The sequence below is a fragment of the Cibotium barometz genome, chromosome 1 (genome assembly GCF_041138505.1).
Source record: "Cibotium barometz isolate CiBa-2024 chromosome 1, ASM4113850v1, whole genome shotgun sequence".
Taxonomy (NCBI): Eukaryota; Viridiplantae; Streptophyta; class Polypodiopsida; order Cyatheales; family Cibotiaceae; genus Cibotium; species Cibotium barometz.
The window spans coordinates 49,596,357-49,622,857 of NC_141046.1; the positions used below are offsets into that span (position 1 = coordinate 49,596,357).

Genomic DNA, 26,501 nt, shown 5'->3' on the forward strand with positions numbered 1-26,501 from the left:
TCTTTAATGCATAGTCTTTAATGAAGTAAGTGCTAAAGACAACGCATGCAAGTGTAAGTCGTTAAATCTGATTGTACACAAGTAGAAGCAAGTCGTTAAATCCGATTGTACACAAGTAGAAGCAAGTTGTTGAAGTCATTATAAAACCAATTTGTAAAACTATAGGCCGGTTATAAATCAATTTATAAAGTGATTTATAAACCTATAAACTATCAGTTTATAATCAATTGAAAATTGGTTATAAACCTTATTTATACAAACCACTTATAAACAAAAGACAATATGGTTATATTTGTGTATTTTATAAAATAAAAAAATGTTTTTTTAAATTTGAAAACAGCATGTGTGTGTGTGTGTGTGTGTGTGTGTGTGTGTGAGAGAGAGAGAGAGAGAGAGAGAGAGAGAGAGAGAGAGAGAGAGAGAGAGAGAGATTATTTGAAAGTTTTATTAATTTTTAAAGTTAATGAATAGAGAGTGTGTGTATGTGTGTGTGTTTGAGAGTTTTTGAATAATATATGTGTGTGTTATTTATTTGTGTGTATGTAAACACACACATAAATACACACACACACACACACAAACACACACCTAAACGTTACGTGCACATGTGTACATACACAAGCACACATGTGCATATATATGTGGACACACATGCATATATGCACACACCCACACACACACACACACACACACACACCCACACACCCATACGTTCATGTGCACATGTGTACATACACATGAGAGTAGGCAAGCTGGGGTAAGGATATGTATGTGTATATATACAAAAAAAACTCCTCCTACTCATGGTGATAATGTTCATCATGTGTATCAATAAACACATTATGCATGAATATTAAATTTAGAGCATGTTCCCACCATCATGAATAATTGGCCCCACCACTAGTGGTGTTGCTAGGTTGAAAAGGGTGTATTAATTGATCTTTAGAGTTGTGTGATGTTTTGAAGAGAACCAATATAATTCCTCATCCGCCACCAAGCCGTCCTGAAATTTCCTTTCATATTGAATTTCCCTAATTTTTTCTTAGAAGTCCTCTTTAGCTTCGATCATCTGGAGGGTCTCTTCTATGCATTCTTCGTGTATTGTGCTTCACATGCATTCTGTTGCATTTATATTTATCTTAATATATTTACAGTTTCTCTAAAAAAAGGGGGAAAAAAGAAGAGAACCAATAGAATTATTAAGGTGGGAGAAATAGCTATAGCCACATCCACTTGTGTTGACTACAAAAAGTGATTATAATCTAGACAACAAAGTATATCCAAATATTATAAAAAATTCCACTAAAAAACCACATCATTTTGTCATTAAATCATTCGATGCATAAAATATATTGATAGATAATATGAATTTGCATTATCATTTTTTGAGATTACAAATTTAGAAATTCTTTGATTTTTTTCCAAAAATATAAATTATTCACGTGATTTTTTTGAATACATATATAGTAAATAAATATTATTAACTATTTGCTTGATGAATTAATAAGTGTATGGATGGAAGAGAAATCTATATTTTAGTTGTAATTAATGATATGAATAATCTAATAAACTATCATTGATTGTTTTTTAAAAGATGAATATTACATTCTCAAGGACGTTTGCATTCAAAATTACAATCTTCAAAGTGCATGATTTTTACAAACTATCTTGAGGCACAATTGTGTTACACTCTCTTGTTATGTGCCACCCTCTACATGATCTTGGGATCCACTCACATTGATATCACTTTGTAAGAGGTTATGAATGTTAAATAGTTGAATAGGTGCAAAAATGGAGGGTTAAGAATCAATCAAAGAGAGGCCACATAGGTTTTGGTACTTGTTTGGGTCGCTAGCCATTTCATCCCACCATGCATGAATATTAAATTTAGAGCATGTTCCCACCATCATGAATAATTGCCCCCATCACTAGTGGTGTTGCTAGGTTGAAAAGGGTGTATTAATTGATCTTTAGAGTTGTGTGATGTTTTCAACAGAACCAATATAATTCCTCATCCGCCACCAAGCCATCCTGAAATTTCCTTTCATATTGAATTTCCCTAATTTTCTCTTGGAAGTCCTCTTTATCTTTGATCATTTGCAAGGTCTCTTTTGTTGCATTCTTCGTGTACTGCACTTCACATGCCTTCTGTTGCATTTATATTTATCTTAATATATTTACAAGTTCTCCCAAAAAAAAGAGAAAAAATGAAGAAGAGAACCAATAGAATTATTAAGGTGGGAGCAATAGCTATAGCCACATCCACTTGTGTTGACTACAAAAAGTGTTTATAATCTAGACAGCAAAGTATATCCAAATATTATTTAAAAATCCATTAAAAAACCACATCATTTTGTCATTAAATCATTCGATGCATAAAATATATTGATAGATAATATGAATTTGCACTATCATTTTTTGAGATTACAAATTTAGAAATTCTTTAAATTTTTTCCAAAAATATAAATTATTCACGTGATTTTTTTGAATACATATATAGTAAATAAATATTATTAATTATTTGCTTGATGAATTAATACGTGTATGGATGGAAGAGAAATATGTATTTTAGTTGTAATTAATGATATGAATAATCCAATAAAGTATTATTGATTGTTTTTTAAAAGATGAGTATTACATTCTCAAGGACGTTTGCATTCAAAATTACAATCTTCAAAGTGCATGATTTTTACAAACTATGTTGAAGCGTAATTGTGTTACACTCTCTTTTTATGTGCCACCCTCTACATGATCTTGGGATCCACTCACATTGATATCATTTTGTAAGAGGTTATCAATGTTAAATAGTTGAATAGGTGCAAAAATGGAGGGTTAAGAATCAATCAAAGAGAGGCCACGTAGGTTTTGGTACTTGTTTGGGCCGCTAGCCATTTCAGCCCACCATGCATGAATATTAAATTTAGAGCATGTTCCCACCATCATAAATAATTGGCCCCACCACTAGTGGTGTTGCTAGGTTGAAAAGGGTGTATTAATTGATCTTTAGAGTTGTGTGATGTTTTCAACAGAACCAATGTAATTCCTCATCCGCCACCAAGCCGTCCTAAAATTTCCTTTCATATTGAATTTCCCTAATTTTCTCTTGGAAGTCCTCTTTATCTTTGATCATCTGGAGGGTCTCTTCTGTTGCATTCTTCGTGTACTGCGCTTCACATGCCTTCCGTTGCATTTATATTTATCTTAATATATTTACAGTTTCTCCAAAAAAAAGAGAAAAAAGAAGAAGAGAACCAATAGAATCATTAAGGTGGGAGCAATAGTTATAGTCACATCCACTTGTGTTGACGACAAAAAGTGATTATAATCTAGACAACAAAGTATATCCAAATATTATAAAAAAATCCATTAAAAAACCACATCATTTTGTCATTAAATCATTCCATGCATTTAATATATTGATAGATAATATGAATTTGCATTATCATTTTTTGAGATTACAAATTTAGAAATTCTTTGATTTTTTTCCGAAAATATAAATTATTCACGTGTTTTTTTTGAATACATATATAGTAAATAAATATTATTAACTATTTGCTTGTTCCCACGTTTTTTTTGTAAAAGCCCACAGGTGAAGCTCTGGTAGTATATGCATCCACAAGTACACATTACATATATAGTAAATAAAGATTCCTAACTATTTGCTTGTTCTTACTTTTTTTTTTGCAAAAGCCCACAAGTGAATGTCTAGTGGTATGCGCATCCATAATTAAATTGCTAAAATCCAAACTACAACATTTTAAGAGGCCACCCCCCATAACCCTCTACATTTGGAGGTGAAGGGGGGGCTCAACTTGCTATTGCAGGTTAGAGGGAAAATAGAGAGTGTAGAGGGGGTTTCAAAACCATCTACACTAGCTAGATGAGTACTTAGCAGAGGTAAAAGCTGGTAGTTTGTCACCTTTTCAACCAGCTGCCCCCTTCACACCCTCAAATGTAAAGGGTTAAGGGCGCGGCCTCTAATAAGAGCTCTAAATTGCTAGAGCAAACCAACAAAAAAGTTGTAGAAAATCTGTTAGCCTGCATATATGTCTCCGATCGATGGGCTCCGTCTGGCAAAAGAGTGATCGATCGAACCTCGCTGGACGGAGTGGTATCTCGCACATGATCCAAAAAGTCTGACCAGTGGCAAAGAACCTGATGGATGTCGCTGGTCGGACGTTGTTGGATGGATCTCGCACATGAAAGAACTGCCTTGGCAAGAGAAACCCCTTGGATGCTTTATATAAGTGGCAGCTTGTGATTGGAATTGGTCGTTCGTCGGACCAAAGAGCAATAGGTAAAGTGAAAAAGGTCAATGCAAAGGTTGGGAATCGCGATTAAAATAAATTAAAATCAATTTTTTACTGTTTTTGAACCGATCGTATTGGCCACTTTCCTTTATGTGCAAAGGCTATCTATTGGTACGGAGGCTACCAACTTAGATATACAACATGTTTACACTTGGCTCTGTATGTGTGCGTTGTGGGGAAGTTTTACACCCCAATCGGCGGTGTTTTTGAAAAGCGTTGAGGACAGATACATAAACATGCCAAGCTTAATGTGACTGGGCTCGCGAGCGTTATCTGCGCTTGCACGTTGGCTTTCAAAGCTCGCGGCGCCCACTGTTTCTCTAGGGTGCAGAATCCAAACTTATCCCAATTTTACACAGTGCACACGGTAGCGCAGCTTGTCCCATGCTCTTTAATACTCCATCTGCACTTTCCTCCGACTTTCTTACTATTTTTGTCCCCGGAATTAAAAGTCTGGAGACTGGCACAGGACCGCGCCCCAGTCTTTTAAACTCTTTGAGGGGTAGCTCGCTCAGAATTGATGGCCTCTGCAAGGAATCGCTTGCTTGCTTTGCATTTGCTGGCAGCTCTGGCTGCACAGATGGATGTGCTGTGTGCACTGTGCAGTGTGCCCTACTGCTGGAGATGGCAAGAAACGTGGCCTGGTCCAGCCTGAGTGGTCCTAGTCACGTAGTGTGGTCACTTGGTGCCTCTTTAATAGCTGCTTTCTGATACTGTTCCTTGTTTCTCTTTGTTTGTCGCGTTTCGATTTCTGTGCTGCTTCTTGTGGCGCTTGACGCGTGGGAACAGGCTCTTTGATGGAGGTGTGTTTGAGGGGACAAACTGTGTTATCCTTCTTCTTCACTCTCTTTTCTGTTGTCTCGTCTGTAGACGATAGAAGAACACGTCAGGAAGTTCCGATGCAAGCTACGTTTGCATTTGTGTACCTTCCCCATTTTCCATCACCTTTGTAAGCTTGTGTTGGTGAGAGAAGTGTACCTTGAAGTGTCCTCTCGTCCTCTTTGCTCCTCTTCTTGGCTGCCTTTCTTTTCTTCTTACTTAGGAGGCCTTCCCTACACATGTGTGGCTCCATTGTTCAAAGATTTGAGGTCTCATGTAGGGCTCAGCTCAGCACAGTAGGCCCCAACAGAGAAAGGTGCTGTATCAGGGGTGGCAATCCTCTCACGGAGGCTGTTTCATGATAGAGTCATGGACGGAAAGAATCGGCCTCTTGAGTGGTGGTGTGCTGCGTTGGTCGTTGTGCTCTTTGTGGCGGTGCCGGCATTGGCGTTGGACGGCGATGGAGTGGTAGCGCGAGCCGCCAACTTTCTGGAAGAGCCCCTGCTTGGCGCAGTAAAGCAGCGCTCGTTACAACAGATCAGCACTGGCCCTAACATCCCCTTCTTAGCGTTGCTGAATCCTAGCCTGCGCGGCGCCTATGTAGCGCTGCAAGCTTGGAAAGCAGCGATCACCTCAGATCCCAACGGTATCACCGCTACGTGGGTTGGCCTCAATGTTTGCAATTACAAAGGGGTCTTCTGCGCGCCACCTCCAGACTCCTCCTGCGACCTCGTGGTTGCCGGGATCGACCTTAACCACGCCAACATTGCCGGAACTCTACCGGAAAAGCTAGGCCTGTTAACCTACTTAGGCCTTTTCCATATCAACACAAACCGGTTTTCCGGCACATTGCCCAAATCCATTGTGGCTTGGCACCTCCTCTTCGAGCTCGATGTCAGCAACAATCTCTTCTCGGGCCCTTTTCCGACGGTGGCTCTGTACTTACCCAGCCTCGCGTTTCTTGACGTTCGTTTCAATCATTTTACCGGAGGCTTACCGCAAGAGCTTTTCGACAAGCCGCTGGATGCAATCTTCGTCAACGACAACGAGTTCGCCGGCACGATCCCTCAGACATTAGGTAACTCTCCGGCGTCAGTAATTGTGTTTGCACGTAATACATTTACTGGAACAATTCCGGCAAGCATAGGCCAGATGGGTTTAACTTTGAACGAGATTATTTTCCTTGGGAATTCCCTCGAGGGCTGCATTCCGCCGCAAGTTGGCGCTCTCAGCCAACTCACAGTGCTGGACTTGAGCTTTAACAAGCTGAGCGGCCCATTACCGTCATCCATAGGTGACATGCTAAGCCTGGAGCAGCTTGATGTAGCCTACAATCTCTTATCAGGCACTATCCCACCGCAGATCTGTGCTCTCCCCCACCTTAAAAACTTCACAGCCTCCTTCAATTTCTTCACTGCAGAAGGCGCTGAGTGCACTGCTCTGCCGTCAAAAGGGGTTGTGTTTGATGACAGATCTGATTGTATTGCCGGAAGGCCCTTCCAGCGTTCACCTGAAGAATGCAGTGCTTTCTTTGCAACCGGTCAGCTATGTCCTACATCAAAGCTCCCTCCCCCGTCTTATATTGATCCATCTCCCCCACAGTACGTTTACCCGTCTCCCCCACCCTCTTATTTTTACCTCTCGCCTCCTCCACCCACTTATCATCACTCTCCACCTCCCCCCTATCAGGAATCCTCCTCCCCCACCACCACTTATGGTCCCCCTCCCCACTATGACTCCCCACCTTACCCATGATCCTATCCCTGGTTATCTTTGTTTAATGATAAATGTTCTCTCTTTACAGTATGTCTGGATCGTCCACGTCCCGTCTTCTCTCTTCTGGATACTCCATTTGTCATGTTTTGCCCATGATTGTGAAGGCTGAGGCTATAATAGACAGGTTGCTGGGTGTTTGTTGATTTGTATTGTAGCCACTGTAATTTTTGGGCAGCATGATGGATGATGTTTTTTTGTATGGGCTATGAGGGGTGGACATTAGCAAGGGTTGAAGATGGGCAAGAGCTGTTGTGTCTGTTCCTGCCAAGTATCAGATTACAGGTTAATGTTTTTCTGTTGTTTTGTTCTGTTAGCTGAAGCTTTTGCATCAAATTGATAGTCCTTTAGTGTTGGAACTTGGTTTTAGAGGCCGTGATTTGTCAATGTTGTTGTCCCAGGACCCAGTGTCCACACAAATATATCACAAAACTAGCAACTTTGAAGTTTTTTTTTTGTTGAGAATTTGCTGATATTCGAGCAAGAACATAACTAAAATGCCTTTCATATTGTAGCTTCTGTCAAGATTGTGAAGACATTCTTCGAGTGGGAAAAAGTTTTTTGCAAATCCATTTTTCGTAATTTGCAAGGTTTTTGTTGGTAAACTTAGTACTAATGTACACCGCTGGCGGAAAAATCAGAGTATGAAGCTTTTTTGGGTTGGAACGAGATTCAATTTTTTTAAAAAGTTCTGTTTAACTCACAAGGTTGTGCGCTAATTAAAAAAATAATAATAACTCAAGTCTCATTTTGCTAAAAATACCAAGTTTTCGTCGTAGAATTATGCCCATGGGTTGACCAGGAAAGCTAGATTGGATAAAGGATATGTTAGCAAAACCTTGGGTAATTCGTACAGCAGATGTGAATGTAGATCTGACATTTCTACTGCCTCTCAGATCACTACCCCATTATATTAGTGTTGGATAACCATGACAAAAAAGTTTCTAATCAGTGGTTCCACACCGATCCATCCCTATTTAAAATGCTTATTGTTCAGGAGAGGAAGTCAAAAGAATCTGGACTGAATTCTTCAGAAGTGGTCTTACCCCGGCAAGGGCATGAAGTTTGGCCATCAAATCTACCCAAGCTCTTTTGATTTGCACTAGAAAAGAGGTAACCAGAATCAGGAAAAATAGAAGAGACCTGCTTTGTCCGAAAATAAAAGAATTGGAAGTGATAGTCAAAAAGGAAGATCTTGCTATTCAAGAAGCCGTTCATAGTACTAGGGCTGAAATTAGGAGAGAAGTGGAGTTATCCCAGAAGCAGGCTCTCCTATTCTTTAGAGATTGGTGGACTGGGAAAGCTAAACTTTCCACTCTTGAGATGTTCAAAATGCTTAAAGCCAAGCAATGTAAGGATGCAATCCCTACACTACATGGGACTAACTTTTTGGGTAACTCCTCTGAGCAAGGGAATAGAACAAGAGTCTTCAAGCACTCTAATAACATATTTAACAAAGGGGGAGGCGTGACCAATGACCAACTCAAATGCAGTGCACTCATAGGGCAGGCCAAGAAGCCAATCATCCAAAGTGAGTTATCCTAGGAGCAGGCCCTCCTATTCTTTAAAGATTGGTGGGTTGGGAAAGCTAAGCTTTCCACTCCTGAGATGTTCAAAATGCTAAAAGCTAAACAATGTAAGGATGCAATCCCTTCATTGCATGGGACTAACTTTTCGGGTAACTCCTCTGAGCAAGAGAATAGAACAAGAGTCTTCAAGCACTTTAATAACATATTTAGTAAAGGGGGAGGGGTGACCAATGACCAACTCAAATGCATTGCACTCATAGGGCAGGCCAGGAAGCCAACCCTCCCTGACACTTGCTAAAGAGCTAAAAAACAATATCTCCAAAGAGGAGATTGGCAAGGCCATAGACTGCCTAAAGGTGAGGAAAAGCCCAGGTGTAGATGGCATGCCTATTGAATTTTACAAGACGTTCAAGGATCTCTTGTTGTCTCCCTTACTGGTGGTGTGGCAGGAGGCTGTCTCTTTTGGGGCATTGCCCCGCCCAATCAATGAGAAGGGTGGATAAAACTGATTGCAAAGGAATGCTTCGAGTCATTGGCCAAATGCATTCAGTCATGGAATGGCTACACTCTTGGCTGAAAAAACTTATTACTTGAAGAAGGCATCGGTTGCACCTTGGAACTATGGGCTATCTTGAGAACTGAACTGTTATGGTACTTGTGGTTACATAGACTTGATTCCATTTTTAATAGTATGCCTACTAACAGTTTCAGCTTGAAAGAGAACTTGATACATGTAGGTGAAAGATTCATACAAAGACGGATGAAAGACCTAGACACCAAGCTTCATTGTCTGCATAAGAAAGCTAAAGGAATGCAAGTGGACCAGGTGATACGGCAAATTCAGGATTTGTTGAAGATGAGAGAGTCCATCATCTCCAAGGATGTGTTGCTCATCAAAGCACTCTATGTTTTTTGAAAGACACACTCAAAAAAAGCGAGAAAAGCTGGATACACAGATAGAGAAACTTCTCAGTAAAGTCAAAGGCAAGCTTGTGGAGTAGCTGTGGCTTGCATTTCAGGAACTGTGGGTGATAAAAAGAGAATGTCATGTTCAAGGACATGGTACTCATTAGAGCTCTCTATATGTTGTAAGTTGTAACCTGTCTCTTTCTAATGTCTTAATATAAGTAGCCTTTATTTGAAATTTTTTTTAATAATAATAACGCAAGTCTCAATTTGCTAGAAATACCAAGTTTTATTACATTAAAAGAAGTGAAGGCGCCGGGCGGAGACTCGAGAGTAAACGCGGGCACAGACGCGCTTCACGGACGTCGGGCTGCGGGCAGTAATGGCAGCTCATCTGCGCATTGAATGCGCGTTGAGAGGATGGGTAGTTTAATTGAAAGCTGGATGATGGTAGTTTTTGTTTTCCCAATTTGTAAGTGGCATGTCTTTTCTTTTATTGAATGGGTTCGTGAACTTGATTGAGAGGATAATCTGCGAATTGGGTGGTTTTGTGTGAAAACGAGAAAAAATGGAGGAATCACTGACGCGAATTACGGTCTCGCATCATATAAAACAGCCTGGCACTACGTAGTACGGAGATATTGTTCTTTTGAATAGCGGGATGTACGTGCCGTCAGGCCTTAAATTTGAAGCCTTTATGGAAAGTTTCTATTTACTTTATTCTGTTTCACAATGGCAAGGTAAACGTCTTGGCATTAATCTCTTGACAACTTATACACTTCCACACTGCCTTTAAAAGTGCCAAAAAAAAAGGGTCACCATTAGGGGAGAACAAGGCTACATTTGAACAAATGTTGCTAGCAATAGTACAATGCCACACTTTTGAAACTAGTTGCTCGAGTTTAGATAGAAAGGTGGTCTTTATACATATATGTTTTGTTGTTGTTATTATTGTGTGTGTGTGTGTGTGTATCAAGAGATAATATCTACATATACAAACACTATTAATACGTATGTAGACACATTTCACTTACCCTATGAAAATGTGTCTACATACTACACAATACGTATGTAGACACATTTTCATAGGGTAAGTGAAATGTGTCTACATACGTATTAATAGTGTTTGTATATGTAGATATTATCTCTTGACACACACACACACACACACACACACAATAATAACAACAACAACAAATTATATATGTATAAAGACCACCTTTCTATCATATATTTTCCTCATTCAAAAGGTTAAAGTACAAAGAATAAAAGATATTAAAGAAGCAAGAAAAGTCAACAAGTACAAGCTTGCATATCCTTTCAATGTAGGCCTTTAGATCTCACATGAAACCTCATTACTTCTCTAACAATGTACTACACTTGTCCACTGGACCTCACATCGATGTTCATTATGTCTCTCCAATAGTGTACTATACTTATGTCCAATGGATCTCACATGGAACTGCATTACTTCTCGGATAATGTACTACACTTGTGTCTATTACTACGCTTGTGTCTAATGGATCTTACATGGATGTTCATTACGTCTCCAACAGAGCACTGCACTTATGTCCAATATCTAACCCCCACAAAAAAGCATGGGAAGACGAATGTACTCTTACGACGACGACGTCCAAGATATACTTAATCTCTACCCTTTTTCATTGCTACATTTATCTCTTCCTCTCAATTATGACTGAGCTTTGTCCCAATGAATAGATTTTGGAGGGCAACCCGGGAAGAGAACCCTAGACCTAAACATAAATAGAATCAAAAATTTTGAGAAAGAATTCCCCTCGTCGATGTCGATGAAGATCCTTTTACTGCATTGTTTCCAAGGTTTCGACACTTGATGGTCAAATGTGGGACGTGCACTTACAAGGAACAGATGCTTCGTGTTGGTGCTTGCATTACAAGTAGAATCTCAGGCCTTAAATTTAAAGCCCAATGCAAGGTTTCATCCAAGAGTTTTTGAAACTTTCCTATTTACTTTGGACTTCAAGATGGTGTTTTCCCATTTGTTTTAAGCTTGAACACATTATGCTAACTATAGTAATCACTAGTTCATCTAAGAAAAGCAGAGGCCCTGGTGTAAATATACAGACAAGAGATGACTGCTAACACCCCCTCTTAGCTCCTGGATGTGGAACCAACCCCAGTGAGCTGCTGGAGTGCCACCAGAGCATAGCCTGCGCGATAGAGACTTCGTGAAGAGGTCCACCGCGCTGTCCTCTGTCGAACAGAACTCTAGCAAGATGTCATCAGCCCCAACAATCTTTTCACGAACAAAATGCCTCTGGATGACCGTGGGTTCCACCAGTGGAAACCCAATCCTGCCAAGTAACCTCTGCAACCTCACCACCTCTCACAAGCAACACCACAAGCAGCTTGGTACTTTGCCTCTATACCGATGATAAGGCAAAAGTTGGCTGCCTCTTACTACTCCATGAAACTTCTCCTGAGCCAAGGGAAAAACTGTAGCCTCTTGATGTCAAGGTCCTCGTGTCTAGCTCTCCTCGCCAAACTGAGTCACTCCATCCTTGGAGTCCGACTCCATCCATCAATCCCCCTCCTGTGTGTAAAAGAGTCCAAGATCCTTCGCATGCTGCAGAAACCACAAGATACGCAATCCTGCCTCCCAAAGAGTCCTCTGCAAACATGAGCTCAACAGCCTCATCAGGAAGCTCCCGTCCAATTTGGTATGCATCAACCAAGACAATGAACCATTCTGCTTCCAAGTCAAGGAGGCATAATCCTGCTCACAAGGATCAACAACTGTTATGGTGGGATGCCAAGTCCTGGAAACCTGCTGAAGACCACTCAAGGCCTTCGAAAACCTATAAGCCACCCCCTCTAAATCTGGAACCACACAAAGCCTAGAGAATGTGCAGCATTCACCTCCTCCTGCAAATAATCAACTTCCACCTGCCTGGCCTTCCAATAGGTCCCTGTGGAAAGAGCTTCCTCAACTACAAGAGTTTCTTTGTCCCAAATGCTATGAGACATCAGAGCATAGGTTACCTGTAAAGTTTCCTCTGACTGACGAGAACACAAGAACTACCAACATCTGTACTGGAAAGTTCCTGCTGCCAACTGCTGCCATCAACTGGCAAGCCATCCACCATCTGGTTTCGGGAAAGCCTGATCTTGCAGCGTATCCACACTTAAGTGGCCATTACCAGATTGCTGAAAGTTTGTAAACTCCATTCTCCACTCCACCTTCCCAAACTACCTGGCCTGTTGCTTTGTCCTGGAGAGAAACAAAATGCTCATCAAACTCCACCCATATGCCAGTCTTGCAAACCTGATGCACTGACAACAGATGAAAACCAAGTGATGGAACATACAACACTTGGGAGGTATGCTTCCCCCCTCTGTCATCGAGAACTATCTCCATCATGCCCTCATTGGTGAACTGGGATAGTGGATGTATCCCCAATAAGGATGTGACCAGAATACCTCCTGCTGCTGCTGCTGCAGAGATCCTGTAAGGCCAAACGGGAAGTAGTCATGTACCTGGAAGCACCACTCTCTAGAATCCACTCTCAAGTATCCATAGCGGAGAGTCCTCCAACCTCCTCCCTGCACAAAAAAGATGAAACACCGATGTCCATAATCTCCAGGTGCACAAAAACTGGAGTCTTCACAGTTTTGCTACTGAGGATTCTGCACCCTTCTCGGTGCTCCGCTTGGGACACTGCCTCCAGTAGTGGCCTTTCTCGCCACAATCATTACAGGTCCTCTTTGCCATCAATTTCTCGCGGTTTGAGTTGTGCTTCTTCTCAGAAGACTTCTCCGATGAAGCCTTTCCTTTGCCCTTGTTATTACGGCCTTTCGACCGTTGGCCAGTTAAGGCCTTCGAACCTCTGCCATGTGGAGGGTTTGTGAATCTTTCCTCCTCCTAGTCCAAGACCATGGGCACAAGCTCCTCCCATGTGATGGTGCTGAGCCTGCCACCACTGGTAATCAACGAAGAGTAAAATGCTGAGTACTGGGTTGAAAGCAAGCTTGTATTGGAAAATAATATGATATTTGGTTTCACAACATGACAAGGTAAAATTTTTTGGCATTAATCTGTTGATAAGTTATGCGCTTCAGCACTGCTATTAAAAGTGCCAAGAAAGGTTACCATTGAGGGGGAGAACAAGGGTACATTTGAACAAATGTTGCTAGCAATAGTACAATGCCACTCTTTTGAAATGAGTTGCTCGAGTTTAGATAGAAAGGCAATCTTTACACATATATGTTTTGTTGTTATTGTTATTGTTGTGTGTGTGTGTGTGTGTGTGTGTGTGTAGTATCAAGAGATAATATCTACATTTACAAACACTATTAATATGTATGTAGACACATTTCACTTACCCTCATATCCACATACTTTGCGGGCCAAAGTAAATTAATATTTTCATCATTCAAAAGGTTAAAGTACAAAGATTAAAAGATGTTCAAATAAGAAAAGTCAACAAGTACATGCTTGCATATCCTTTCGATGTAGGCCTTTGGATCTCACATAAAACCTCATTACTTCTCTAACAATGTACTACACTTGTCCCCTGGATCTCACATGGATGTTCATTATGTCTCCAACAATGTACTACACTTATGTCCAATGGATCTCACATGGAACCACATTACTTCTTCGATAATGTACTACACTTGTGTCTAATGGATCTTACATGGATGTTCATTATGTCTCCAATAGAGTATTGCACTTATGTCCAACATCTAACCCCCACAAAAAAGCATGGGAAGATGAATGTACTCTTACGACATCATCAAAACCCTTTTTCCAATGCACATTTATCTCTTCCTCTCAATTAGTGATTCCCACACAAATCAGGTAAAGGTCCATGTGTCCTTACATCATCCAAGACATACTTAATCTCTACCCTTTTTCATAGATACGTTTATCTCTTCCTCTCAATTATTTACGATTTATTGTTGTATTTGAATTGAAGCCTATAGTTAAGTGGTGAGTGCCAACCAGATCCACCTTTGCTCATGAATAAGTTAATTATATGTAGATCACCATTAATTGAAAATGCGTGGACAATCTTCTCGACTAAGTATTAATCTTGGGCAATGTTAACCACCTCGTAGGTTAACATGGTTTCATCCACTTGACCTACCGTAAGGTGCTTTGTCATCGAATGAGCACTAATCTTCCTAAGACGGCACTAGAACATATAAAGCGGCCTTACCTTGAGCTTAATGTCAAACAGGAGAGTCTATAGACTTCGTGTACATACTTGTTGTGTCGTCTTTCCTAAGACGGAACTAGAACATATAAAGCGGCCTTACCTTGAGCTTGATGTCAAACAAGGAAGCCTACAAACTTCGTGTACATACTTCTTAAAGACTAGTAGTAGACGTTAGATCATTTTAAAGTTTGGTCGGCCTAGTGTGAAAACTAATCACCAATATATAAGTCATTTTTGACACTAAGCGATTTAACAATCATTCCCTTGTTGTATAATACTCATGAGCTCTTCTCTTCTTTATTCTTGCTTGCATGTATGCTACCAAATCTTGCTTTCTTGATAGATGTATGGTGGATAGGTTTGTTTGTAGTTTTTCATCTTACATTAGCTTCTTCTTCTTCCCCCACCTTTTGTGAGAGAAGAATTGCAAAGGCTATTTGTTTTTGTCTCTATCTAGGCATAGGGAGATCTTCTTTTACCACATTAGCGAAGGAGCCTTTTGGACATGACAGATGATATAGCACACCCACAACGGTAAGTTGCAATTGCGGCTCTAAGGTAAGACTCTATGACACATGATTCAACAATTCTAAGGTAAGCTCTTGACTTAAATATATTTGGCACCACTAACAGGGACTATCCCAGGGCTTAGCTTTGATTCATTTACCCATTCCAAGCTATTGGGATCACCTAATATTCCACGATGTTGATGTTCAAGTCAAGAGCTTACCTTAGCCTTGCTAAACCATGTGTCATTAGATCTTGTCTTAGGGCCGCAAGTGCAACTTTCCAATGTGCATCGTCACATACATATAAAGTAAGCTATGATCTCGGGGGGTGCTCACATGCGTTCAAGGGGTATTTAAAAAACCCTTACTTGTGAATTTTTCATGAATAAAATGATCCCTTTTTCTTCATATACTTAGTTTTCTTTTTCAAATTTGATTTAAAAAACCCCATTCTATAAATTTACCTTGAAATTTTGAATTAAAAAACCTCTTCATTTGAACTCACGTGCTGTACTTATATATTTCTAGGTGAACCCCCCGAGGCTATGATCACCCAAATTTAGAAAGGTGTCCTAATAGGAGAATTCATAAAAATGGAAAACATGGGAATATATATTCCATGAATCAACTCTAATTTATAAATAATAAGAAACGTGAGAATATATATTCTTTGAATTAACTCCTCATAACATGCCCTAGGAGTGACAAGAAAATGTCCTCAGTTTCTTGTCACAAAATCATAAGTAATCATCATGGGCTACTATGAATATAAGAATGGATAGGCTGAGGGCATATCAGGTGTCCATTGATAATCTTCGATGGGGTGGTCTTTATACTTGATTAAATATCTATGATAAATATTACCTTTTCTTGTTGTTGTCTGCTCATGGTATAGAATAATTTCTAGTTGGATGATATTAGAATCTTTCTCTAATAATGGAGGGTCGTCATAGACTGGATAGGCTGAAAAAGAGAGCCTCTAAATGGTTTCACTAGAATATTGAATGAGCAATAAAATCTAGGGGCTACTTTAACTACGGGGTGTCTGTCTATACTTTTGAGTCTTCTTTTTTCTGCATGAAGCCAAACATAATCACCTTCTTGAAAAGTGATTGGCTTACATTTCTTATTTATGTGGTTAGTATATCGTGTTTGACATTAAGCTATAGCTTCATGTACTTGTTGAAGTATATAGATATCTCATAGATATGGTCTCTAATGAAATCATTATCAGGGACATTATGTGAAATCGAGAAGCAGATGTTAGCGGCAATTTCTTACCATACATGATTTCAAAAGAAGCTTTCCCTGTAGCAGAGTGTGGTGTATTATTGTAAGCAAATTGTACCAAATGAAGATATTTCTCCCAATTAGCTGGTGTAAAGATACTTTTAGGACGAAAAGAAGATGTAAAATTGATTTTAGATCCAAGATTTGAAAATAAAGCAATCAAAAAATGATTACAAAATCTAGAGTCACAATTAGCTCAGATACAATAACTTTAGGTAGACCATGATGTGTAAAGACATGTTTAATGAAAAGATGTGCAGCTTATGAAATGTCTTTTTGCATGCTATAAAATATGCTTTCTTGTTAAATCTATGAAAAATAGTCTAAAGCATATTATTTTGTGAAAAGTAACAAGCAAACCAGTAATGAAATCCATAGATATTTCTTCTAAAGGACCATCATGAATAGGAAATCACATTAGTAAGCCAAGCTGTTTTTCATGCTATCGCTTTGACAAACAAGACATTCAGGCACAAAGTTAGAAACATCATTCTTTACATTAGGCCAAAAATAATAATTTATTACTGCTTTTAAAGTAGTAATTATACCTCTATGACCAATGTAAGGAGGAGTATCCAATTCTTCTAAAAGCAGTTGTCTAATTAGAAGAGCTATGCATAAATGCTTTTCAAAGAAAAGAAATCCATCATGGTATGAATAATTATCACCAATAGGCAAATCACAAGGTGAGAGGCTGAAAATCTTCTTCTTCTTCTTCACTCAACACTCAACACACCATATACAAAGATAAGAGTACACACAATATGAAAAGGTACTCAACCAAATACATACTAGGGTTCTCTATAGTGTGAACCCAACTAAATGAGCTAACGTTATAACCATGCAAATCTCTAGAATGGCTGTCACACAGCCTGTCATCCCACTGGCCGCATATCACCCATGATCTCACCAACCATGCCACTGGTGTAAGTGTGGGGCCTATCCCCCAGGCGGGTCATCAGTGTCCACCGCCTCACTAGATGAGCTCGATATCTCAACACTCCCCCTCGAGCTCAACTCCATCTTATGTACACCAAGCGAAGCCCTGAATCTGCAGAGCTTCTTTGTACCCAATGCTTTGGTGAAGATGTCAGCAACCTAATCCTGTGTGCTGACATAAACAAGGTCAACGTCTCTTGCCAAAACCTTTTCTTTGACAAAATGGTAGTGGACCTCTATATGCTTCGTGCGAGAATGAAAAACTGGGTTCCTAGCCAACTGGATACTGCTAATGTTGTCACAGAAAATGACAACTTGTCTATCCACTGATAGACCCAAATCTGCAAGTAGCTTTCTCAATCAAGCTACCTCACATGCTGCCATAGCAGCACCTTTATACTCAGCCTCTGGATAGAGCAACCGTAGGCTGCTTCTTGCTGCTCCAAGTCATAGCAGCACTCCCCAAAGAAAACATGAAGCCACTAGTAGATCTTCTATCTGAGATACTACCAGCCCAATCAGCATCTGTGTACCCATGTACACATATCTCTGTCCCAGTTTCATAAAATAGTCCACAATGCAAAGTAGACCTCACATACCTCAGTATGCGTCTCAATGCATCCAAATGCGGCTTCCAAGGAACCTGCATAAACTGACTCACCAACCCAACAGCATAGCTCAAATCTGGCTTGGTGATCATCATGTAGATCAAGCTTCCTACTATGCGCCTATACATAGTAGGATCCTCCAAAATCTCTCTTGAATCTGCACTCAACTTGCCATTCTGATCCAATGGCACTGAGATAGGCTTATAGCCTGTCATACCATACTTGGACAACATGTCCAAGCCATACTATCTCTGCAGTAATCTAATACCATGTGGTGACCTAATCACCTCAATGCCCAAGAAACATATGAGCTCCCCCAGATCCTTCATCTCAAACTTATGTCTACGCAAGATCTTTACATCAAAGATCTCTGCATCATGGTCCCCCATAATAATGATCAGGTCATCTACATAGATGACAACAAGCACAACCCCTCTATCACTGTGTTTCACATACAGCGAGAAATCTGTATTGGCTACATGAAAGCTAATAGTGACAAGATATTCAAAAATCTTGTCAGACCATGCTCTTGGTGCTTGTTTTAAGCCATACAAGGCCTTCTTCAACCTGCAAACATACTCGGGGTGACTCACATCCTCATAACTAGTAGGTGGCTGCAACATATACACCTCTTCCTACAAATCCCCATACAAGAATGCATTCTTTACATCCATCTGATGTAAAGTATGTAAAGACCATTTCTTTGATGTAGCCACACTGCTATCACAACTCTCACTGTTGTGATAGCAGCCACACTGCTATCACAACTCTCACTGTTGCCATCTTGGCAACTGGGCTAAAAGTTTCCTCATAATCAATGCCATATGTCTGCGCATATCCTTTGGCTACCAATCTAGCCTTGTACTTGCTTATGCTTCCATCACTGTTATGCTTTACTTTGTATACCCACTTGTATCCAATGGCTTTCTTGTATACCCACTTGTATCCAATGGCTTTCTTGCCTTCAGGCAATTGCACTAAATCCCAAGTCTCATTTTCATATAGTGCATCCATCTCCTCATCCATAGCTTTCTCCCAACACACATTTCCAACAGCCTCATTAATGCATGTGGGCTCTACAACCTGCACAACTTTTGCCATGTATGCATAGTGACGTGCCACATAACCATCATAAGTAGACATATGCACAGGATTCTTCACTCTCCCAGATCTTCATAGCTTTGCATTCATGGCTTCCATAGCCTTCTTTACACCAGGTGTTATCATAGCTGGTATCCCAAGCTCCTCATCATTAAGGCTCATCGCTAAGCCACTAGACTCTCCATCAATATGAGAATGCCCTACAGAAATGTCAGGCATACTAAGGGGCTCAAGCACTTTTTCTTTGCCTTTATGTGATGTAACATACCCATCTTCACAAATAAAGAAATGTTCATGTAATAGATAAATTTATGAGTTTTTATGGTATAAAAAATCAATGATTTTATTATTTGAGTCATTTCTACTTAGAATCTTCAAATTCTGAGTCCAAATTTGGAATCTGTGCGCGATTTTACCCTAATATAAGATTTTACAACATCCAAAACGGACACCGGATCAAGCTTATACGCAAATTTTAGTCATTTTAGTTAAAAAACAACGACCTTTAAACCTTAATAAATGCACGACCGAGCGTCCGATTGATGAACGGTCTGAACCCCAACGACCAGGAGAACCTCTTGGACAAAAAAAAATTTCACCGCCGGGGCGGTTCGACACGCAAATCGAGGTGGGTGACCCCGCCCCAAAATTTGGACCATACACACACTTACCAGGGTGCCCGTACGATGGCCGCACAAGAACCAAAGGACGGTCGCCCACTGTGTGGTCCACACGTACAACTACGTGGACACCCATGCTGCCCCAGACCAGATAAGGTACATGCGTACCACTCCTTTCCCTGATAACTGACACCGTACCTTTCCCCTAGACCCATGCAGGCCACTGATCCATAGCCTTTGATGGTACACCGTCCTTTCATCCTTGCTTTGCGCAGCGCTCGTACCCATACCCCACAACTATATAAACCCCCGGGGTGCTCCACAGGCAACATGCATTTCTGCGCAGCGTATGCCCCGTCCGTACCTATGCAGTGTACTTGCTGTAGTACAGCCGCCCCTTGCAGCCACCCCTCTCACACCCCCTCATTTGCCTCTTTTCAGATAAGGCAATTTTCCTCCATCCCCCTCTTGCTAGGAGGCAGTGTCCTTAACTCTTCTCCCCCCCACCAGTGTGAATAGACTTACAGCAGCCCTCTGCCCTTCTCCCCTTTAGCAAAACGTTTTTGTCTTAAGGACATCTCACAACCCCCCCCCCCCATTTTGCCTTAAGAAAGGGTTCATGCTCTATAGTCTTTTGCTCATACGGTGAGCAAACAATCTCAGAATTGAGATCCGACTGAAGCGTTTCGACCACGGCAGCAGCGAGCCCTACAAGTCGACATCCAAGATGGCCCCATCCCAAAAACATCAGAATATTGTCTCGAGAGGAGCACACAACAACGAGATTAGGGAAGATGCTCCCGATGCGGCTCCAACCCTCCCTTTTCAAGCTCCTCAAGGAAATGGTGGCCAGGTTAGCTTGGTTATATTTTAAAGAAGATTTTTTTTATATTAGTGCTAATAAATGTGTATCTTTTTCTTTTAAAATAATGATATAAAATTGTATGAAGCTACGAATTGTGTGATGTTGTATTCAATAAATTGCAAGAGTGCAAGTTTTTCCTGGCTTCAACGCTAACTCCGTTCCGTGCTTGTGTAGCCGAGCGGCGTCGTTAGCAAAGCCCGAGAATGGCCCAAGGTATTCCTCATACCATTGGGAGGATAAGGTTCGCCGCCGATTGAGGCGAGAGATTTTGATGCTACCTAGTTCTGAGGGCCCAGGCTAGTGCAGTGAATAAGCCCACCCTAGTGTGCAGACATCACTCTGAGGGGCGGGAGGATCGAGCGATGGAGCCTGAGAGGGCGATAGGCCATCTTGAGTCCTCGCCAGCAAGTGTATGGTCCCGTAGGGTTTTGCCCAGCATGTAGAGGCTGGAAGACCGAATTCTAGATCATCGGCAGAATAAAGGAAAAGAATAAGAGAGCCGGTTTGGCTTGTATGGAATTGATTCATGTATAAACTTTATATATATATATCTTGTCTTTGGCATGATTGTATTGTGTAAAAAGGCTATTTTAACAAACCTTGTGAAAAGGGCCTTAATTAAGGAACATGTTTATTTATGTCAAGTGTGATAGGATTAATTAGAAAACAAATTGACGCGTGAGTAGGGTGGAAAGTGGGAGGATGGAATGCCCCGATGGCACCATCCTACGGACGGGTGGACCCGATTAGTCGGGTAGCTTTCTAACAGATTAAGTGAAAGCCTTATGCTAGATAATTAGGTTCTTGGGCAACTCTACTCTAGAAGACTAGGTCAGCGGCAGCTGTGCCTTGCATGGATGAGGAAAAAAGCATTGCCTCTAGAAATCAAGTCTAGTAGTTGCCCAATTTATGATAAATTACCCTATGGCTGATTTGACTTTTAGAAGATCACGCTTCCCTTGCGGGATAGGACTAGGTCTTACCTATGAATCGTATCCTTGAATCTCTACATGGTCAAGATGTCGATAAATAGGAAATCTTCTCCAAGTTAAGACTTAGTGAACTATCTTAAGTGTTTCTCCTATTTTAGAAGGGGGGAATCTTACAATAGGTATCAGAGCCGATCTTAGCTCTTAGGAATTGCCATTTAAGGATTGTTTGCAATGAATGTTTTACCTAACATAATGCTAATTAATAAAAACATCCTACTAAAACAAACAAGTTGAATTGATGTTTGAATGATTGTAGGAAGAGGAAGATGCCTACTCAAAGTTTCTAGTTTTCCAATGCATCTTCGAGACTGCTCACTCTTCAAATTTTGAGTTTCATGACACCATGGTGCAGATACTAGAGAAGATGTCCCTCCCTCATTTCTCTCGTATTGAAAGAGGATGGGGTAGAGATTTCTGGAGTCGTGGGCCGAGATATTTCTTCATCCGAGCAGATCGAATTGGGAACCTTACCACCGACCTAAAGCGGATTCGTTGGATTGAAAAGTTGAAGATGATCCGTTTATTTTGGTTCGTTCGGTACCCCCAGGGCCGACACCTCTGTGATGATTATAGATGGGATTCGCATACCTCAAGATCGCTGGATATATGACCAAGTGATGCAGATCTTACCTGCTGGATGGAGTAGCTGTGTTGGGACCTACACCAATCCAGAGTCTACCACCATTATAATCAGTTTTTAGAGTCTTAGAAACTACAGCGGAACCCCCATATTTCACCTATGTGGACCGCTCTACCCTTATGTCATAGTCAAGCTTAGGAATTTCCCTTGATGGCAAATAAGACTAATTATATTAGTGTCAGATCTTTGTAATAAAACTTGTCCTTGTAAATATTTGGAAATAAAATGATTTCAATGTTTTACTCTCCAAAAATAAGCGTTGTGCAAATATGAATCTTGTAATCTTAAAATTGTTTTTACAATGATGGCCAGGACGATCACCCTCCACTTCCCAATGTGCTTTACACTGATACCCAGGAGAAGAAGCTCCTACTCAAGCAAATGCAACCTCCCTCCTTTAAAGGAGAAGGTTCAAAGGTTGAGAAGGATGCTGAAGTCTAGATTAAGGCGATGGCCGATTATTTCTCTGCCACCGGTACTAGAGTAGCATATCAGTCTATGCTTGCACGGTTTCGCCTCATCGGAGATGCTAAACTCTGGTGCAAATAGTGGTGCCGTGACAAGGAAATCACCGAGCATTCTCAAACGTGGGGGAAGACATTAAGCAGGCGGTGAAGGAAAGATATCTTCCCCCATCCCATGAATCCATAAAGATGAATGAGTTTTTTAGTCTTAGGCAGTGCAGCTTAACTCTTGAGGACTACTATTCCAAATTTATCACTCTTCAGAAGTATGCCCCAACTATGACTACTTCCCAGCACAAGTGGCTCGTTTCTGCCAAGGGTTGAATGAACCCTTAGACTCCCGCCTTGAAGCAATGAGGCCAAGCACATTACAAGATACTCTCATACGAGCAAAGCCCCTTGTGAAAGAAATGAAGACTGACAAACCTAAGCATCAAAAGAGATCTTACCCTGAGGCAAATCCTAAAGATCAACCCTACAAAAAACCCCAACAGAATTTTCCCTACTACAACAGAGGGCGACAAGGCAACTCTTTTGTCCCCCGCTCGTATGCTGCTTCTTCCAGAGAAGGCCCTCTGTGTTTTGAGTGCAATGAGCTGGGACACTTTAGAGCCAACTGTCCCAAGATGGCAACATCATTTCCCCAAGGTAGCAGAGGAAATCAAGACCGTGGAACCCCTATCCACCAAGGTGTACGAGGCGGTGGGCGTGGCAGAGGCCGCGGAGGAGAAGTTGCTAGGACCGCCTGTATTATAAGTGAAGAACCGACCTTGGAAATGGCTGAAGAAGAGCGTGCCACCGTCCATGCGGCAGTAGAACACCAAGGTCCGAATAAACAATTTGGTGTAATCCAAACCCTAGCCACTCATCACGGTAAGCCATTTCAGATTTTGATTAATTGTGGTAGTACCCATTCATTTCTTTCTCCTAGGTGTTTGCAAAAATTAAACTTGAGTCAAAAAACAGCTAGAAGAATGACTGTAGAGTTAGCCAGTGGGAAAGAAGTAGTATCTCGCCACTCTATTGGAAACCTTGATTTTGAGCTGGGTAATGAGCACACTCATGGCCACTTTAGAGTCTTGCCATTAGGAATTTATGATGGAATCCTTGGGATGGATTGGTTAATTGCAAACAAAGCTAGCATTCATTGTAACCAGGGGAGTATCACTTTTGAAAATGAGCATGGCCAAGTAATATCTGTTCAGGGGATATCAGGAAAACCTAAATCTAGGGTAGTCAAGGCAAAACATCTTCTCAAGGGAACACGTAAGGGTCAGCAAGTTTTCTTAGTCAAGCTCAACAAAGCCATTGAAGCTAGTATGGAGACAAAACCCTCTTGGCTCCAAGAATTCTCTGACATCTTCCCTGACGAGCTTACAGGGCTACCGCCTCCTCGAGAAGTCGATCATGAAATCGAGGTGATCCCTGGAGCTCAACCCGTCTTAAAAACGCCCTATAAAATGTCCCTTCCTGAAGCCATTGAACTTAAAGAGCAACTTTCCCAACTCATTGAGCAAGGATTCGTACGCCCAGGTAGCTCTCCTTGGGGGGCACCTGTTCTTTTCCAAAAAAAGAATGACGGAGCTCTCCGCCTCTGCATAGATTATTGAGGGCTAAATCAAGTCACTGTTAAGAATAAGTATCCTATCCCTCGCATCAACGAACTTCTTGACAAGCTTCATGGGGCCAAAGTCTTCTCAAAAATAGATTTGAGGTATGGTTACTATCAGATCAAAGTCAAGGAAGCAGATATACCCAAGACAGCCTTCAATACCCGTTATGGCCATTATGAGTTTACTGTAATGTCATTCGGGTTAACCAATGCTCCTGCAACCTTCAACCGCCTAATGCAAGATATATTCCATCCTTACTTGGATGAATTTGTGCTTGTTTTCTTTGATGACATCTTAATCTACTCCAAATCAATGGAAGAGCATGAGGAGCATGTGTGTAGAGTTCTGCAATTGTTGCATAAACACAAACTCTATGCCAAGAAGAGCAAATGTACCTTCTTTACTTCATCAAATTGAGTATCTTGGATTCATCGTCTCCAAAGATGGCATTTCAGTAGACCCCGCCAAGGTCAAGGATATTTTGGAGTGGCCACCCCCTAAATCAGTTCGTGAAGTTCGTGGGTTTTTGGGAATCACGGGATGGTATAGGATTTTTATCAAGGATTATGCCTTGGTAGTTGCACCTTTGACGGATCTTCTTAAGAAGGATTGCAAAATAGTGTGGCTGCCAATCCATCAAAACAGTTTTGATCAGCTCAAGGTCATTATTACTTCTGTCCCAGTCCTGAAACTTCTTGATTTCTCCAAGGAATTTGAAGTGGTTACTGATGCTAGTAGTCTAGCACTTGGTGGTGTCTTAGGCCAAGAAGGAAGACCAGTTGCTTATACTTCCCGCAAGCTGAAGCAATATGAAGCAAATTATGCCACCCATGATTTGGAGCTCTTAGCAGTTGTTCATTGCCTGAGACATTATCTCTTGGGGGGCAAATTCCGGCTTGTAACTGACCACAAAAGTCTAAAGTGGATCTTCACCCAGCCTAACCTCAACATGCGGCAAAGGAGATGGATTGAAATTCTACAAGAATATGTCTTCGACATCGAATTCCGCCCTGGGAAAGATAATGTGGTAGCAGATGCACTTAGCCGCAAATCTTTCTTGAGTGCAATTTCAATGCCAAATAATCCCATACTAGTCAAGGTGGAAGAAGTCTCATCTCATGATGATCCAGATTATCAGAGGATGATGAAGTTAGTAGAAGAAGAGGGAAATTCAGAGAAAGAGAATAATCTAATCAAGGGATACTCCACTCATGAAGGAAGCCTCTACTTCAATAACAGCCTATGTATCCCTAAGGATCCTGCTTTAAAAGAAACTAATCCTCCATGAAGCTCATGATAGTGCAAGACACCCAGGCTATGCAAAAACATTGAATGCCGTAAGAAGGAGCTTTCATTGGGTAGGATTGAAAAATGATGTCCTTCGGTACTTGAAGCAATGTCTCTCAGGCCAAAGGATCAAAGCTGAAAGGGTCAAGATGCCTGGAAAACTTCAACCCTTGGATATTCAAGAAATTTGTTAGCCTGAACCTCCAAGCATGGAAGTTGTTCTTATCAAGATTCTCAGCAACAATGTGGTTTATGCCATCATTTGACATCTTGCCAGACACGCAAATTTACCAGAAACAGCACTCTGGTTTGTCTTGCACAAACTGCTGTATTTTCTGCAATGGTATTGTACTACATTCAAATGTCACAACCAGTGACCTCAATGTGCATACATACACCCAATGGCAACTGTTAACCTCCTTGTAGTACACAAAATGTCTTCACAACCAATCTGTCTTCCTGCAGTTCTTAAAACAGAGTTCTGCAGAGAATCGATGACTTACCCGCCGCCGCAGTGCTCAAAATCGCCTGCTTTCTGAAAAACGGAGGTCGTAACGCGCTCCAAATGCGTTTTCAGCCCGAAAATATTTGTCCAATAGGACGAAATAGTTGCCCTATAGCTTTACTCCCACGAAGAAAGCTCCTCAATCAGAGATCGTTTGCCGGTGCCTCCTGTAGAGCTCCCGAGACAAGGGATGTAGTCGCCAACACAAATAGGGAAGAGTAGTTGAAGCTGTTACCCTCGTACCGCTTCCTGTGCTTCTCTTGCTTGCAGCTCAACCCTTAGAATGAACTAGGCTCTGATACCATGAAAAGACTCTGACCACTTGAGTGATTCAATTACGCTCTTGGGACAATCCTTGAAATCATGAATCTGCACTTGTAACATGTGCCTATGTATGGATTGACATTGGGGTCTGGCATTGGATTTAGGAATGGAGTTGTAACATGATCGAATTTCCACTTGTAACATGTGCCTGTGTATGGAATAACATTGGGTTTTGGCATTGGATTCGAGGATGGATTCAAGGTACT

At 41.1% G+C, this 26,501-nt stretch overlaps 1 protein-coding gene across 1 annotated transcript; it reads left to right on the forward strand.

Moving 5' to 3' along the window:
* Nucleotides 1–4,889: 4,889 nt before the first annotated feature.
* Nucleotides 4,890–7,256, forward strand: LOC147642130 (leucine-rich repeat extensin-like protein 2). Its single transcript, XM_086803221.1, has one exon. The coding sequence runs from the start codon at nucleotides 5,499–5,501 to the stop codon at nucleotides 6,882–6,884; it is 1,386 nt and encodes a 461-aa protein (XP_086659347.1). The 5' UTR covers nucleotides 4,890–5,498; the 3' UTR covers nucleotides 6,885–7,256.
* Nucleotides 7,257–26,501: the final 19,245 nt, after the last annotated feature.